The sequence below is a fragment of the Pelodiscus sinensis genome, chromosome 27 (assembly GCF_049634645.1).
Source record: "Pelodiscus sinensis isolate JC-2024 chromosome 27, ASM4963464v1, whole genome shotgun sequence".
Taxonomy (NCBI): Eukaryota; Metazoa; Chordata; order Testudines; family Trionychidae; genus Pelodiscus; species Pelodiscus sinensis.
In genome coordinates this window covers 16,338,959-16,357,372 of record NC_134737.1, presented here as the reverse complement: position 1 = coordinate 16,357,372, position 18,414 = coordinate 16,338,959, and the positions used below count along the sequence as shown (strand labels likewise).

The following is an 18,414-nucleotide window of genomic DNA, read 5'->3' as shown; positions in this document are numbered from 1 at the left end:
TTCCCAGTCACCACAGTTGCGGAAGAATAATCTCCCTGTCTCCATTCTTGTTGGCATCCCACCTGGTTGGCAGACCGTCGGTAGTAGTCTCCTTGGGTGGAGTACCGTTCTCCATAATCTCGAGGCAAATCCAGGCCTCTACAGTGCCTTTGTGTTCTCCGGAAGGAGGCTCCTCTGGATCCAAGGGCCACTTCAGTCTGTCGCCTCAGCAATGAGATTGGGCATTCAAGCCAGCATCGGTGCCATCAGGATGCTGGCAGATGGGGCAATGACCTGCTCATTGGCCATGCTGGAACACCTGGTGCGCTCCACCAGCAGTAATCTGGGTCTGCTCATAAAGACACAAGTCTATGTTAACATCAGTTCAAGCTTTAGCGTTCATCAGCACTGTCCTCTACTCCAAACAAGCCAGGGTCTTCCTTTCAGAAGTGTGGTTTCAGGCCATTGCAGACCTGATCTGCCATTTAAGCGACACTACAGCCCACACTTGCCTACATCTGGGGCACTTGGCTGCATGCATGTATGTGGTCAGTGCTCCCTCCCTCCCTTCCTGCCCCCAAGTCCAAGGCAATTCCCTCTTCACTTAGCCCATGACAGCACCGTTCTTGAAAGTGCTAGAGTTCCTCTACCCACACATCAAGGGACAAGTTTCCCCTTGGAACTTATCAGAGGGGTAGCCGTGTTAGTCTGAATCTGCAGAAGCGGCGAGGAATCCTATGGCACCTTATAGACTAACTGAAGTGTAGGAGCATAAGCTTTCGCGGGCAAAGACCCACTTCGTCAGAACTTGAATCTTGTGCTGTATAGGCTCATGGATCCTCCCTTCACTTCCTGCTTCTCTCCTGGAAGATCTTTCCTGATCACTAATGTCAGCCCATAGGGTATTGGGGATCAGGGCGCTTACTTTGGAACTGTCCTATGCAGTATTTTTCAAGGACAAAGCTCTGCTGTGCTTGCACCCGGTGTTCCTGATGAAGCTTTCGTATGGCCAGGATATAGTTTTACATCTCTTCTGTCTGATGCCCCATGCATTACAGGAGCAAACCTATATACCCTAGATGTCAGGCATGTGCTGACTTTCTACAGAGATAGAACAAAGCCTTTCTGTAAACAAAAGCAGCTCTTTGTGGCAGATAGGATGAAAAGTCACCTAGTGTTCACTCAAAGGTCGCTGTCTTGGGTCACAGCTATGAGTTGGCTAAGGTATCCCCGACTGTCAGTCCTGAGGGCTCACTTGACTAGAACACGGACTTCATTGGCAGCCGTTTTGTTACAGGTGCCATCCAAGAAATCTTTTGGGCCCCAATCTGGTCATCTGTTTACATGTTCGTATGGCATTATAAGATGACGAGCAATTTCAAGACGCCGGCTTTGGTAGAGCAGTGCTACAGTCTGCAAGGCTGTGAACACCAAGCCCAACTTCGAAGATTCTGCTTGGGTCAACTAAAATGGAATCAAGATTGTTACCCACACTTTCATAACTGTTGTTCGAGATGTGTCGCTCATGCCTGTTACTTTACCTTCCCTCCTGTCTCTGTTGGAGTTATTCACATGAAGGATCTGAGGGAGTGTAGCACCAGTGGTGAGGAGACTGAGACACCAGTGATGAGCATGGCACTCAAGGTGGGGAAACAACTGGCCCTACAGACACTGCTGAGGCAGAAATCTCCAATAACTGCACATAGGCACATGCACACGTGCGGTAGAGTGGATATGAGCAACACACCTTGAAGAAAAGCAGTTATGAAAAGGTGGGTAGCTGCTTAAAGATGAGCAGAGCTGTTACTAAGCCAGGTGATTCATCTCCAGTGGAGAAATTCTACTGAATTAGGTTTCATGACCAGGGGAAGTGAGGGTGATCTTATGGTAAAGGAACTGAGCTAGGATTTGGGACATTAGCCTCGCTGTATGTTCATGGGCAAATGACATGTCTGTGCCTCAACTGAAAAATGGGGATAAGAAAATTTCTTCCTCTGTCTCTCATGTCTGTTTAGGTTGGAAGCTTTTTGGGGCAGGAACTGTCTCTGCCTATATGTACAGCATTCAACACAATGGTGTCTGATCTTTGTTGCATCTTTTAGTTGTTACCATGACACAAATCATTACTTTCTCTGATGGAGAGCCCAGTGTCACCTCTGCTGGTTTAGTCATTTTTATCTTTGCTTTAGGAAGACTTGTGAGTTTTAGATGCAGAATAGAAGTTTAACTTGTCCTGACTCATTCTGTAGGTAAGAACATACTCCTATTCTAGTTCACTTCTCTCTTGGCTAGTGGACAGGATCATAGAGTTCTGTATGCCTCCTAATGTTAGCATATGCATGAAGCCTCTGGGGGATATAGGGCTTTGGTAAAGAGAAAGCACTTATTAATTATTGGATTATTACATATGTACAGCTAATGTTCCTTTTTGTTTTGTAGTCCTTGATCATGGTATTTGCTCACCTGGTTCACTCTCAGCTGGATCCATTGTTAGAGTTCCTGAGTAGTCTCCCTGGGCCAACTGGCAAGCCTGCTTTGGAATTTGTAATGGCTGAATGGATGAGTCGACAGCATTTGTTCTATGGACAATATGAAGGCAAAGTCAGGTAAGATAGTACAAGCATTTGACTTACGGACTATCTACACATGCTAGCTGCTTTCCCCCATTACGTTTTGTAGCTAGATGCACTGGGTGGTGGTGTAAATTGTAAGCCACTTGGAACAAGAAACCTACTCTGCTCCAGTGCTGAACTGAAATCTCTTCCTGCTTTGCTGTTAGGCTCTCCTTCTCCACAGATAGAACTGCCATTGAGGAGAAAAACCGTCTGTGGGGTTTTCCTCTTCTTACTGCTTGATCTTTATTATGCAAGAGTGGAAGTTCTGACTCTGGAATGTTCTGGAAGGAATTCATAGGGAAGGAGTTGGGACAGATGTAAAATGTGAGAAGGTGATGAGTACAGCTCAAAGAAGTGATTAGCAATCATATTTACTGTGTCAAAGCACTGTGGGTGGGTCAGGGTTTCTCAAAAGATGTTAGATGTCTTTACCGTGTTGTCTCAGAATCCAGATAATCAGTAGAGACCAATATCCCATCTAATTTTTTTCATCCATGTGCAAATAAACTTTTCATGTGCACTGAGAGGTTTTTACTACTGGTGCTCATTCGCACATATTTGAGGGAGCTCTGCAAATCAGCTGGACAGCATTTGAATCTCTGCTCAGCAGCCACACAAGTGCCCAGCTTACAGGGAACTCTGGTAGGGACAAGAAGAAGATAATCAGCTGAAATGTGATACTCCATCTAGAACTGGCTTTGCAGAAAGCTTCAGTCTCTACACCTGTTTTCCTAGGGGATACTGGGTTTTAGTGGTCGTTACAGCAAGAAATTGAATTGAGTTCTTAGCTTATATTTTAGTTATGCTAGTCTTCAAGGGTTTGTTCATGTCCGTTCCAAATTAGGGTGCATGGGTCTGGCACCCCTTGGATGGGGTGCACATGCTGTACTATCAGGGGCATTGCCGGCTCCCTCCACCTTCAGTTACTTCTTGCCACCAGTGATCGTTCTGGAACATTCATAGTATCATAGACGATTAAGAGTTGGAAGAGACCTGAGGAGCTCATCTAGTCCAACCCCCTGGCTCAAAGCAGTACCCACAACTAAATCATCCCACCCAGGGCTTTGTCAAGACTCACCTTAAAAACCTCTAAGGATGGAGATTTCACCAGCTCCTAGGTAACCTATTGCAGTGTTTCACTATCCTTGCAGTAAAATAGTTTTTCCTAATATCCAACCTAGATCACCACCACTGCAACTTGAAACCATTGCTCCTTGTTTTGCCATGTGTCACCACTGAGAACAGACTCTCTCCATTCTCTTTGGAACCCTCCTTCAGGTAGTTGAAGGCTGCTATCAAATCCCCCCTCATTCTTCTCTTGCACACACTAAATAAGCAGAGTTCCCTCCGTTTCTCATAAGACGTGTGCTTCAGCCCCCTCGTCATTTTTGTTACTCTGTTGGGCTTTCTCCCACGTGTCCACATCCTTTCTGTAGTGGGCGGCCCAAACTGGATGCAGTCTTCCAGATGTGGCTTCACCATGCCGAATACATGAGAATAATCACTTTCCTCAATCTTGTAGAGAAATAGTTTTGTGAGTCATCTGTGTAGAAATGATAGTTTACCGCTTGTGAACTGATGATCAGGTGTTAATGGAGGAAAACAAAGGGCCACAGAGAGTCCTGAGATCCCTCACATTTAGAGTGGTGAATGAGGATCTACCAAAAGAGAGACAGAAGAAACTGTAACAGAGAGAGGAGGAAAAACCAGGAGGGAGACAGTTGGGTAAAACTTTCAAAAGCACCCAGGTCACATTTTTAAAAGATTGAGGCACTTGGGAGCAAGAATCTCATTGCTTTCAGTAACATTTGGACTCCCAAATAGTCTCTTTAGAAAACAGGACTTGGGCTAGGAAGTTGCTGCTTCTGAAATGTTATTTAGGGTCTCAAAATCACTGCAAAAGTAGGATATCAAGGTGAGTATAGTATCAGAGGGGGAGCTGTGTTAATCTGAATCTGCAAAAGCAACGAGGAGTCCTGTGGCACCTTATAGACTAACAGATTTATGGGAGCATAAGCTTTCGTGAGCAAAGACGCACTTCGTCAGATGCACATTCAAAATGAGTCTACTGTATTAAAAGCAAAAACAAGGATGAGGCTGGAGTAAAAGATCCTGAGATTTTGCTAGAAAAGAGTCATGGAAGCTGCTTCGTTAGACTGGAGAGGACAGAATTCAAATTGCAGAAGACCCAAGGTGGTATATTGGGAGTGAGTGCCTTGAGTTTTTAGATTACACATTGAAAGTTTACAGGTAAAGACGAGGGAGAGGTGAATATCCAGAGAGGCTCATCAGGTGAGGGATAGCTTTTTGAAGCTAGGAAAAAGCAGAACAGACCTGTTCTGTGACTTTAAGGAAGGGCTAAGCCTGGGAAGGGGTGAAAATACTTAGTCATTTTGGGCATCAGCATTTGAAAAAGGATATTGCAAAACTGGGAGGAATTCAGAAAAGAGCCATGAGAAGATTTATGGTCTGAACAGTAGCCTTACAATGAAAGACAAAAGCTTTTTCTGTTTGGCTTAGGAAGGCTGCTGAGAGGACCACTGAGCTGAGGTAGACCTAATATCCAGTGCTGGAAAGCTGAAGCTAGATAGATTCAGACTAGACATAAGGTTCAGATCTGTCATAGAATCATAGAATACTAGGACTGGAAGGGACCTCGAGAGGTCATGGACTCCAGTCCCCTGCCCTCATGACAGGACCAAGTACTGACTTAGACCATCCCTGATAGACATTTATCTAACCTGCTCTTAAATATCTCCAGAGATGGAGATTCCACAACCTCCCTGGGCAATTTATTCCAGTGTTTAACCACCCTGACAGTTAAAAACTTTTTCCTAATGTCCAACCTAAACCTCCCTTGCTGCAGTTTAAGCCCATTGCTTCTTGTTCTGTCCTCAGAGGCCAAGATGAACAAGTTTTCTCCCTCCTCCTCATGACACCCTTTTAGATACCTGAAAACAGCTATCATGTCCCCCCTCAGTCGGTGCCAACGTTGTCATCCCGGTACCTACCTCGACACTGACAGCACCTACTGTGCCAGAGCCGATACTGCAGCCTCCTAGTTCGGCACTAGAGATGCACGATAGCCTCTTGATGCGGATGGTCTATCACAAAATCTAACTTTCACCAGAGCCCGTCGTCTCCAGTCTTTTTGCCGGCACTGGGGTCATTGGTGCTGCACCTTTCTGCAACCAGATGTGATGTCCCCTCCTATAGGAGACAGCAGAGATCCCTATCTCCACTACCTGTGACATGCCCATCTGAGGCATATGTCTCTTTCTCCACCCTTGTCGTCCAGGGGCTCAGTGATACTCCCTCATTCTCCACCGTTATCTCCACGTGCAACATACTGGGAAGGTTGTAGGAGTATGCTTTCTTCAAGACACTCGTCACGCAGAAGATCACACTATCATCTCAAAAAAGATACACTGGCATTAGAAAAGGTTCAGAGAAGGGCAACTAAAATGATTAGGGGTTTGGAACAGGTCCCATATGAGGAGAAATTAGAGACTGGGACTTTTCAGCTTGGAAAAGAGGAAACTAAGGGGGGATATGATAGAGGTCTATAAAATCATGAGTGGTGTAGAGGAAGTGAATAAGGAAAAGCTATTTACTTGTTCCCATACTAGAAGAACTAGGGGCCACCAAATGAAATTAATGGGCATCGGGTTTAAAACAAATAAAAGGAAGTTCTTCACCCAGCGCATAGTCAATCTGTGGAACTGCTTGTCTGAGGAGGCTGTGAAGGCTAGGACTATAACAGGGTTTAAAAGAGAACTAGATACGTTCATGGAGGTTAAGTCCATAAATGGCTATTAGCCAGTATGGGTAAGGAATGGTGTCCCCGGCCTCTGTTTGTCAGAGGGTGAAGATGGATGGCAGGGGAGAGATCGCTTGATCATTACCTGTTCGATTCACTCCCTCTGGGGCACCTGGCATTGGCCACTGTTGGCAGACAGGGTACTGGGCTAGATGGACCTTTGGTCTGACCCAGTATGGCCGTTCTTATCATAGCTACTAATATGACCACCCACCTTATAGGTCGACTGGCTACCACTATCACCAGCCTCCACGTCCTAGACACTAGTTGCTCTACTGCTACAGGTCCTCACCTGCAAATTGGTATCCTGCTGCTTTCGTACCTCCTCACAAGTAACACCTTCCACCACCACCTCAGAGTTCTTCCCCTCAAACACACCAGTCGGAGCCTGAAGAGAGTCAGTCATCAGACTCTGAAGAACAGCAGCCTGATACTTCTCCTACAGATATCTCTGGATGAAACTGTAATCCCAGGGGACAAGTCACCTTCAAAGAATCTTAAACAATTCCAGGAATTGCTTAAGAGACTCACCACTAGCCAGGAGGTCCAACTTACAGAGATCCAGTCAAACAGTACCACCTCCTCAAAAACCTTCAATCCTCCCAGTGAGCTAAGACCCCAGCTTCTGCCCCACCAACCAATAAGAGAGCAAACAAAAAATACTTTGTTCTGGCTAAGGAAATGGAATTTTTATTTTCTCACCCTCAGCCCAGCTCCCTGGTCATAGATGCGGCTCGTCACAGGTCCAAGGCTCTCCAGTACAAGAATGCTTCAGTGGAGAAGTAAAGTAAATGTATGAACCTGTTTGGCAGAAAAGTTTACTCTGCAACACTGCTACTCTGCATTGCCTGCTGTGCATTGCCAACTACTCTGCACTCTTGTCGAACCATGACTTCAAAAATTACACCAAGCTCACAGCACTCATGGAGCACTTACCGGACTCGGAGACCAATCTTGAAGTCCATAGTTCCAGAAGGCTATGCTTCCGCTAGGACAGGCCTCCAGATCACGTTGGACATGGCAGATACAGCTGCCCAATCGAAGGCTACTGCAATAGTCATGCTAAGAGCTTTGTGGCTACAAATCACTGGAGTCCCACAGAAGCTGCAGAACAAAATCAGGGACCTCCCATTTGATGAACAGAAGTTTTTTGCCAAAAAGGCAGATGAGGTCCTCCATTCGAGTAAGGACTCCCGTACCACTCCCTGTACCGTTGGTATGTATACATCTCCATACTGGCGCGAGCGGTACACACCTTATCAGAGACGTCATGACTACTGCTACATTGGACAGCAACGTGGTTTTGATCAGTCACAGGCAAGACACAGAGCCCAAAGCAGTTGTAATCAGACCAACCACACCTCGAACCAATCATCAAACAGCAAATTTGACTTCCTGGTCAATGGCTTACAAACCCTCTCTGTTGCGAACTCACATGATCACGCGGCTTCCATTTTCCATCACCATCTCAGACTTTTTTTTTTAACCAACACTGGTCGTCCACCATGTCTGATCGTTGGGTCCTGGAGATCGTCTCATCAGGATACACCATCCCCTTCCTATTTCTACTTCCAACCACCCTGCCTCTTCAGGGATTCTTCTCACAAGAATCTGCTAAAACAAAGGTCCATCGATGACTCCTCCATCGGAGCAGTAGAAGGGGTGCTGGACAAATTCAGAGGCAAAGAATTATACTCTCGCTATTTCTTCACCTAGGGGGGAAAAAAAGGAGGATGGAGACCTATACTTTATCTCCAGATGCTCAACCGTTACCTTTAAAGACAGCAGTTCAAAATAGTAACTCTTGGATCTATAATTCCAGCATGAGACATCAGGGATTTGGTTTGCAGCCCTTGACCTTCAGGATGCTTATTTTCACATCACCATCCACACAGCTCACAGGCGGTTTCTTCGATTCACGGTCAGCATAGAGCACTTCCTCTTTTGAGAGCTCTCTTTTGGCCTTTCCCCGCACCCAAGGTGTTTTCAAAAATGCTTGCGGTATTAGCGGCACACCTACGTCAATGGGGCATTATAATCTTCCCCATCTCGACGACTGCCTCATATAATGCCCATCCTCAGTGGAGACATGCCATATGATACTTATAGCCAGGCAGATGTTTAAATCTCTCGGACTGACCATTAACAACCAGAAATCCACACTCACGCCCTCCCAAACTTTGGAATTCATAGGTGCTCACCTCGATTTCACCACTGCATGCCCTTACTTACCTGTCCAGAGGTTCCAAGCCATCCAGGACCTTGTTGCGGTGTACTTGTAACTATACTATGAGTCCTACAGTTCCGATACTTACATGTCTACAACATATGGCTGCCACAATGTATGTAGTCCACCATGCATGACTACATTTCCACTGCCTCTGACACTGGGTAGCATCTCTGTATACTCCAACAGGACACCATGTCCACAAAAGGGTGACTTCTCTATCCTCTGTTATAACTTCCTTCAGATGGTGGACCGAGCCATGCAATCTCCTTGCAGGAGTCCCATTTCATCAGCCTCAACCTTCTGCCTGCATTACTACAGATGCCTCCCTCATGGGCTGAGGTGCTCAGGGACGAGGTCACTATGAGAAACAACTTTCCACATAAATATATTGCAACTCAGGGCAGTCTTCAACACCTGCAAGCATTTCCAGGTACACATTTGCAGGGCACCTCTGGAACTGGTGCATTTGCAACAAGACCATGCTAATTGCGTCTTACTTAACTGGAATCAACAATGCTGCCGTGGACTCTCCGAGCAGACGTTTCATAACAGACCGCGAGTGAGAACTTCGATATGACATACACTAACATATTTTCCACCGTTGGGGGCGTTCCCCTAATAGACCTTTGTGCCTCCTACAAAAATACAAAGTGCTGACATGTTCCAGAACGGGCATCGGTCAGGGATCCCTAGGGAGATACTTTTCTTCTCAACTGGGGCAGAGGGTCCTCTCCTATACGCATTTCCCCCCATCACGCTCATTCCCAGGATCCTCAAAGATCAACAGGGTTGGAGCCAAGGTGATTCTCACAGTACTCTCCTGGGCACATTAGCTCTGGTGTCCTTTTCTCTACTGAATGTCTCTGCACTCACCATATGCCCTTCCCAAACTCCACGATCTACTGACTCAGGACTGGGGCACCCTCTGCCCCAGACCCTGCATCTGACAGTTTGGTTCCTAGTTGGTTCTTCGCATCTGAAGATCTCTGCTCTGCACAAGTTAGAGATCTTGATGCATAGCAGAAAGGATACCACTTGCTCTGCTTACCTCCAGAAGTGGCATAGGTTCATCTCTTGGTGCACTGCTACACGTGTTGAGCCATATGCAGCACCCCTTCATCAAATCCTTGAATACGTCCTCTCCTTAAAGCAGTCAGGACTAGCTATTGCCTCTCTTAAAGTACACCTCACGGTGATTATGTCCTTCCAACATTTCTAAAGGGGTTAACCAACTTTAACCCGCCTCGCAGACCCCTACCTCCATCCTACAGCTCAGTCCTAGACACCTTTACTCAACCACCTTTCAGACCTTTGGCTATTTCACTCTCGATGACACCCAAGGTGGTTTTTCTGTTTAATATTACAGCTGCGCACAGAGTCAGTGAGCTTGCAGCTTTGATGGCAGTACCATGGTATTCTATCTTACAATGACAGTTATTCTATGGCCGTGGTCACCAATAGGTCGATCGCGAGCTACTGGTCGATTGCGAGGCCTCGACCAGTTGCTCGCGAGGCGTCCCGTCTGCCCCGCCCCCATTTCCCTCCCACCCCCGAGAAGCCCCACTACTTACCTCGAGGGGTGAGTCAGCCCCGCAGGAGGCGCAGCGGGTTTCCCGGTGCGTGTGCGCGCGTGGGGGGGTGGGTGTGGCCCTGGGGCAGGCGTGCGCGGGCTTCCCTGCATGGGGGGGGTCAGCCCCCTGGGCAGGCGTGCGTGGGGCTTCCCTACGTGGGGGGTGGCGGGGGGCGTTGGCCCCGGGGCAGACGCGTTCGGGGCTTCCCTACACCGCGTGGGGTCGGCCCCGGGGCAGGCACGGACTGGTTTCCCTGGGGGGAGGGGAGAATCCTGGGAGGAGGGAGATGCAGGGGACTCTGCCTCCACTGGCGCCCCACTCCCCGAACTCTGTCCCCGAACCCTGTTCCTTGCGGCAGAACCCTGTTGTCTGCCCTCCCAGCACCCTGTTCCCTCTCCCCTGCCCCCAGCCGCAGAACTCTGTCCTCACAAAATGTATACTTATAAATGCTTCATTTTAGATTTAAATAGCATGAATAAAAAACAGACCATTTATTTCATAACTATAAACACCTGATTTTAATTTTATGTATCGCATAATTTAAAAATAAACTATTTATCAGAGTGTGTAGGTAAGGGTTGAGGATAGGAAGTGATGGACAGGAGGAGAATAGAGAGGGCGGGGCTTCAAGAAAGGGGCAGGCCTTCAAGGAATGGGCGGGGCAGTAGATCTTCGCCTGTTCTGAGATTTAAAAAGTGATCTTGGGTGTAAAAAGGTTGGAGACTACTGTTCTACGGCCTCACCCAGCCTTCATCCCCAAAGTGTGCTCTGAGTTCGACGTGAACAAACCAATCACCCTTCCTTCCTTCTGTGCCAAAAGCCCTATAACTCTCCTCAAGAGGCAACCCTGCATTCCCTTGACGTACGCAGAGCGCTCGCCTTTTACATAGCTAGAACCTGACCCTTTTGAAAGTCACAATGGTTACTGGTCTCGCTAGTGGATTGCTCCAGGGGTGAACCACTATTATCTCAGCACATCTCGAGACTTACAGTTTCATGCATCACCATGAGCTACTCCATATGGAATAAGTCGCTTCCAGTAGAACCCAGAGCTCATTCCACAAGAGTTATAGCTACATCCATGGCCTTCTTATGAGGAGTCCCCTCCGAGACATCTGCTGTGCATACACACGGTCATCTACTGATACTTTCACGAAGCATTGTGCGATTGTGCACCTTTTGGCTGCTGACGCCTCAGCAGTGCTTTTAACAACAGTCAAACCATGACTCTGGGACCCACTGTCCAGATGTTCTCAAGTACTGCTACAAAGTCGCCAACAGTGGAGCACCCCTGGGGACATCGCTTGAAGAAGAGGAAGTTACTCACTTTGGTGCAATAACGACGATTCTTCAAGATGTGTGTCCTTGTGTATGATCCACTGCCCGCCCTCTTCCCTGCTCTAGAGTCTTTTTCCTTCACTACCTTTTTTCCAGATACTTGGGTAGACGAGAGGAACTGGCGGGATATGGACAGCGCACGTGTGCAAAATGGCACGAATGCCGCGAGGCGCCTGCCACGTATGCGCGGTCCAACTGACTACTGCTGCTCAAAACTCTGATCTGCGGCACTGTGACGACCCATCACCAACCGTGGAGCACCCAAGGGGACACACATCTCAAAGAACCATCATTACTGCGTCAACGTGAGTAACTTCCTTCTCCACCGAGGGCTACCTACCTCCTTCTTATATTGCGTTGCCTAGTGCAGTGTTTCTCAACCTTTTTTATATAAAGTACCCCTATTTAAAAAAAAAAAAAGTACCCCAGTACCTACAGTTTTAGGATGCACATTATTTTCTACCATTGCAACACATTTGTTTAAACAACTTAATCACACTCAGGTGGGCGCTGAAATTTTGGGGTGTAAAAAGTACCCCTAAAAAAGCGCTATAAAACTTAAAACAAATTCAGTTTTCTCTAAATTTCAGTTGTGTAGACGTACCCTCCAGACTTCTCTCAAGTACCCCTAAAGGTACTCGTACCACTGATTGAGAAACACTGACCTAGTGCAGAAGTCTGGGAGCCAACGTTGTCTGTGAAGACGGGGGGGAAAAAAGCATTGAGTACTTCAGCTTTTCCCACATCATCTGTCACTAGGTTACCTCCCTCATCCAGGAAGGGTCCCCCACTGTCTCTGATCACTCTTATTGCTAACATGTCTGTAGAAACCTTTCTTGTTACCTTTCACGTCCCTTGCTAGCTGCAATTACAATTGCGCTTTCACCTTCCTTATTACTCCCCTGCATTCTCGAGCAATATATTTATACTCCTCCCTAGTCATCTTTCAAGTTTCCACTTCCTTGTTGTGTTTAAACTCGCCAAGGATTTCCTCTGGTAAGCCAGTCTGGTCACCTACCATATTTGCTTTTCATACTGCGCATTGGGATGGTTTGTTCCTGAGCCTTCAGTAAGGTTTCTTTAAAATACTGCCAGCTCTCCTGGACTCCTTTTCCCTTCATGTAAGTGTCCCTGGGGATCCTGCCCATCAGTTCTCTGAAGGAGTCAAAGTCTGCTTTTCGGATGACCAGGGTGTGTATTTTGATGCTCTCCTTTCTTCTGTTTGTCTGGATTCCGAAATCTACCATCTCATGATCACTGCTGCCCAGCTTGCCACCTACATCTACCTCCCCAACTTGTTCCTCCCTGTTTTGTGAGCAGGAGGTCGAGCTGCGCATGGGGGCCCCTGGTTGGATCCTTCAGCACTTGTACCAGGAAGTTATCCTCAACATTCTGCAAAAACTTCTTGGATTGTCTGTGTACTGCTGAACTGGCCTCCCAACATATGTCAGGATGATTTAGTCCCCCATGAGAACCAGGGCCTGTGATCCTGAAGTTCTCTTAGTTGTTTGAAGAACTATAGCCGACACCAACCACAACATCACCTCTGTTGCTCCCACCTCTAAACATAACCCAAAGACTCTCAACAGGCTTTTCTCTCTCTATATACTGGAGTTCCACACGTTGACTGTATTGTGAAGACATATTTATTTTTGTTTTAAATATACTACCTATTTCATGTGGTGACCCCTACCAGCTCTTGTGTTATGGGAAGGAGTAAATAACTCTTCTTCTTTCACTTTTTTCACGCCAGTCTTGATTTTGTAGACCTCTATCATATTCCCCCCCCTTAATCTCCTCTTTTCTGAGATGAAAAGTCCCAATCTTATTAATCTCTCCTCATATTGCAGCCATTCCGTATGCCTAATCATTTTGTTACCTTTTTCTGATCTTTTCCAATGCTGTGATCTTTTTTCATATGAGGTGACCACATCTGCTCACAGTATTCAAGATGTGGGTGTCCCATGGATTTATATAGAGGCTTTAAGGTATTTTCTGTCTCATTTTCTATCCCTTTCTTAATGATTCATGATTGTCTGCTAGCTTTTTTAACTACTGCTGCACATTGAATGTATGTTCAGAGAGTTATCCATTGTCTTCTCTCATAACACCAAGATTGTAAACTCTTCTGAAATCGGTTGTGTTATTTATTAAGCACCTCACACATTTTGAGCCCAATGTGTATTATAATGGTGCTTTTGAATGAGTAGATGTCAGTTTGGAACAAGGGCTATAAACACGATTGGGGAACATGCATTTTACCCCTAAATTGTTAATGAGGCATCTTGTTCATGCCCTCTTGACCAAGTTGTTGGGATGCCATGATGTTTGTGAGAGGGAGAGTGATTCTTGAAATTGAGGTAAATCATAAATAATGTGAGTCCTTTGTGGTAGATGAAAGGGGAAGAAGACGAGGAGGGACTCATGTCCCCGAATATCTGTAGCCAAAACTATATGAGCAGAATAAGTGGGTGGATGTGGAATATTTGTTCATTTTTTGAATTCTTGTACAACTATCATTAACTGACCTTTGAGAGCGAGTCTGGAAACTGAATAAAGTTGTATTTGATACACAAATTTTGGAGTATGTATATGAATGAGGGAGGCTCATGCACTACACTTTTCCTCCTCAGCTCTGTAGCATTGTGTAAACTGCTCCAGTATGGCATCAACAGTGATGACAAGCGCCTGCAGGACATTAGGGTGAAAGGTGAAGAAATATTCAATATGGATGAGGGAATACGCACACGATCCAAATCAGCCAAAAGTAAGTAATCCAAATGCTGTAACAAGGCTGGGTCTGTAAACGTTCTTTCCTGGCATACTTGGAAAGTCTCTAAAAGGTTTTCTAGGTCTCCTGGAGTTTTGTTGGGTATGTTGCTATTCTGAAAACAGACTTTTTTTTTTTTAAACTAGAAGTTGCCCAAAGTCAGCAAGTTAAATATAGTTGCTATGATTACCAAACTCTTGTTTGGGGTTGGGAACATTGCTGCTACACTTAAAGGGAAATTAGAAAGCTCTTGAGATATGGAGCCTTTCATTGCTGTGTCACTAGCGCAAGTTCTTTCCTAAAATTGCTGTTAGGGTGCTTGGTTATTTCCTTTGTAATGAGCTTTCAGTGGACAACATTGGTAATCACAGTAGAGGACATGAAAGACTGACTTGCCATATGACTGAGGTTACCACCACTAGGTGTTAGAGCAGAGGTGGGCAAAGTACGGCCTGTGAGCCAGATGTGGCTCACCCGGCAGATTACCCATGATAAAATGTCTCCTATCTGAGACTTCTGTCCTGCAGCTTACTGTTATAGACACAAGGATTTGCTCACAGCTGGCAGGATGGAGATCTTAAAAAGCCACATTGGGGAATACATGATTAAAGGAGCAGCTGCAGCACATTTATTGTCTCGTCACCAAAATAAGCTGCAGGAACTTTGTGTGGATAAACACCTTATCAGGGTGGGCAATAATTTTCGATGGGGGCCACTCCAAGATTTTGGAAAGTGGTCAAGGGCCACACTATTCCATGATATTAATGGAGATGTGGGGTCTGGAATGGAGGTTGGGTGCAGAAAGGAGCTTGGGGTAAGGGACTGGGGTTAGGGTTGCCAGATGGTTGAAACAAAAATACCAGACGACCTCCCCCCCCCCCTCCCCCCCCCAAAAAAAAACACCGGGGGGGGGGGGGGGAAATCTGTCTATAGGCATGTTTTGGTGCTCCTTTTTCCTCTCTTCCTGATTGCTCGGGATAGGTAAGCACGTGGCTATTCCAAGGATGTGACTTCTTATGAATGCTCTGTTAAGCAATATTCTCTTCCTTCGCTCTTGCCCGTTCCTATTCTCTCTGAAATATACATTTAGGGTCACATCTCCCTCCCTTCCTCCCCTTGCAAACTAGTGATTTAGGGAGTTTGTGTTGAGGACTGCATGCTTCAGCCAAAAGCGCTATAAATAATTAACAGGTGGGTATAATTACAGTAGAGTCCGGATTATCCGACCTTTGGTAATCCGACATTCCGCTTTATCTGACCCTGCTGCTCCCGGGGACAAAGCGACGCCGGCAGGAGCTGCTCCAAGGCGCAGGCCGGGAGAATGGCCCTGCTCGCTGCCCTATCACTCTCCTGGAGCCACTGATGCCGCTCCTGCTGGCACCGCTTCGTCTCCGGGAGCTGCAGGCATCAGCGGCTCCAGGGCATGGGCTGGGAGAGCTGCCCCATCGCTCTCCTGGAGCCACTGATGCCGCTCCTGCTCGTGCTGCTTCATCCCCTCCCTGCAGCACCCGGGAATCAGGAGAGCCATGGGGCAGTGAGTGGGGCCGGGCGCCCGGGAGCTGCAGGTAGGGAAGGGGCCAGGGCCAGGCAGGGATGGGGACCAAGCGGCGCTGGCTACAGTAGAGTCCCTATCATCCAACATTTTCGGTAATCCGACCACCTGTCGGTCCTGTTTAGGTTGGATAATTGGGACTCTACTGTATACTCATCACATGATGATTACTGTTCATGATACAGGTGTTCATGTTACCAAGTAAGGGTCTCACTTGGACAAAGAATTTGGGTCCAAAGCAGAATGAGTATTGGCAATAAAGATGCTTGTTTACTCCAATGCCTGAGTGTCACCTGATCCTTTCTAGCAATATCGTTCTAGGCTGCCAGACTAAAGCAATTTGTCAGCATTGCTGTGTTTGAGTTAGTCACAAATGTTCATCAGACCCTGTTCCAAGTGATTCCTGAATCATTATTCTTTGAAGATTTTAATTTTATCCACTTTACAGTAATCAGTCAGAAAACTTTACTTTATTCCAATACTTAATCCAAATAGAACTCTTTTAACAATTGAGCAATCAAACAGAACTCTTGAATATCTGATTATTACTTTAACCATTTTCCACTTTTTGTTTTTGGGGGGCTGGTTCAAAATTAATAGGTATTTTGGGTCCAATTTTTTTTTAGTGTTTTTGTTTCATGCATCAGTGTTGCATAACCATGTAAGACTTGAATGTGCACAATTGTTAAATTTTGATGTAACACTTTGGTCCTGCACAGTTTATGAATATGAAAGTAATGTCCTAAAGAGTGTTCAGCTCAAATAAAAGGTCACATTACAAATAGCACCTTGAGACCCCAGCTGAGCTTGGAGCCCAGGTGTGCTAAGCCTTGTGAAAACGCATAGGAAGAGTCAGCACCTGCCTCTAATAGCTTACAATTTAAATAGAGAACACAATACTACTTCTGCTACTCTGCCCTTTATCTCCATTTTACAGATGGAGAGTGAAAATGTATTTGTTCCATCATTAGTTAAAATCTGTCAGGTCTGATTCTTCACTGTTTGTCCTTTGACAGATAATGGAATTCAAATTTAGATTTTATTGATAAAAGATTTTGTCCTCCATCATCAACTTCAGACACCAAAGTGTAGTTCAGCGACTATTTCTAGCATGTATTAAAACTGGATTGTTTTAGTGGCTTTGAAGATTCTTATTTAGTTTGTTACAATGTATTCCTTCCTCTGGTTTTACAGATCCTGAACGCTGGACAAACATTCCGTTGTTAGTAAAAATCTTAAAATTAATAATAAATGAACTTTCTAACGCAATGGAAGCGAATGCATCTCGCCAGTCAGCTGCAGACTGGAGTCAAGGTATGATACCGTGATAACTTTCTCCCTTCAGGTGGTGAAGAATGAATGGAGCAGCTGAGCTGCTAGCAGAACTAAGCAGTCTCATTAAAAATAGCTTCTATGCTAGAGAATTGGAGGATAGCAAATGTTGGCAGCCAGCACATAAGATCAAGGTACTAAATGGGAGACTCAGGCCAACTTGACTGGGAATGTGTAGGGACCAGAGGTGTGCACGAGGTGGATGGGGAAGGCCTAGTAAATCTTGGTGTGTTCTTACAACCCAAGGAGGCAGGAAGCAAAGGGGGAGGCTGGCTGCCAGCTGAGCTGCTTCTCGCTCCATCCCTGTAGCTGCTTCTGTTTCCCTGCTGCTAGAGTCCTACACATTGCCTCTGCCTCCACTGCCCAACTCACGCGGTGAGCAGTCTGCAAAGCAAGCAGCAGCACTGGGCCTTCAGCTGCAGGGAAGGAGAAACAGCAATTTTTGGATGGGGGAGAGGAGAAGCTCAGCCAGTTGCCCTGCAGCTGCCTCATCTCTGCTGGGCATCCCCACCAGAGGTGTCCTGAGAAGTGGGATGTGTAATGCAAGCCTTTCATTTGTGTGTGTTTAACATATCCCTCTAGAAGTGGTCACATTTTAAATTCCTTTCTGTGGCTCTGCCAGGGACTCTCCAAAGAGATGAGCACATTCAGTAGTTTTTAGAGTGCCTGCTCAGTCAATTGCATTCTAGCCGTGCAGGTGCCCATGTGGGCAGCTATTGGAGATTTGTGCCTTAGCAATATCTGTAGGTCCAGTGGTGCCCTTTGGACTGCTGCACTCCTGCCATCTCTGGGGGTCGGTTGGAGGACTTTCCTTGCTAAGCAGGCGCTCGAGGTTTCTCCTTTTTGAACTTTAGGGTCTTCATACACTATTTGCTTTTGGTGGTGTTAAGTTGTTTGTTGTTGTTGTTAAGTGTTAGTTAGAAGTTAGGGTCCCAGTGGGGTCTTTGCCCTAGGCGGGACATGCCCAATCTCCTGGGTTAAACCCTGCTTGGACTGTTAGTGACCCCAGTAGCGGTTATCTTAATTGCATGGGGAAGTTGCATGTTAAGGAGCAGTCCCAAATTTATAAAAGCTTTTGTCCCCACACCCAGAAAGGGGAGGATATCCACCTTAGGGCTTTCTTGATGGAGTCTGCCCTTTGCCCAGTTTCCAAGCTTTCCAAGCAGTTTGCACTGAGTACTTCGGCCTCCATGCACAGCTCTCTACT

General features: G+C 46.3%; 1 protein-coding gene across 2 annotated transcripts in view; it reads left to right on the top strand.

The window, feature by feature from the left end:
* The window catches only part of IPO9 (importin 9), a 125,051-nt gene that overhangs the window by 90,648 nt on the left and 15,989 nt on the right, over positions 1-18,414 (top strand). Inside the window, exons 19-21 of one of the 2 annotated variants that reach the window (XM_075910552.1) lie at positions 2,419-2,585; positions 14,187-14,320; positions 17,070-17,189. In XM_075910552.1, coding sequence (XP_075766667.1) covers positions 2,419-2,585; positions 14,187-14,320; positions 17,070-17,189 — 421 coding nt within the window. Of the gene's footprint in view, positions 1-2,418; positions 2,586-11,649; positions 11,859-14,186; positions 14,321-17,069; positions 17,190-18,414 lie in introns of those variants that run through there. The other variant, XM_075910553.1, reaches the window with a different exon arrangement.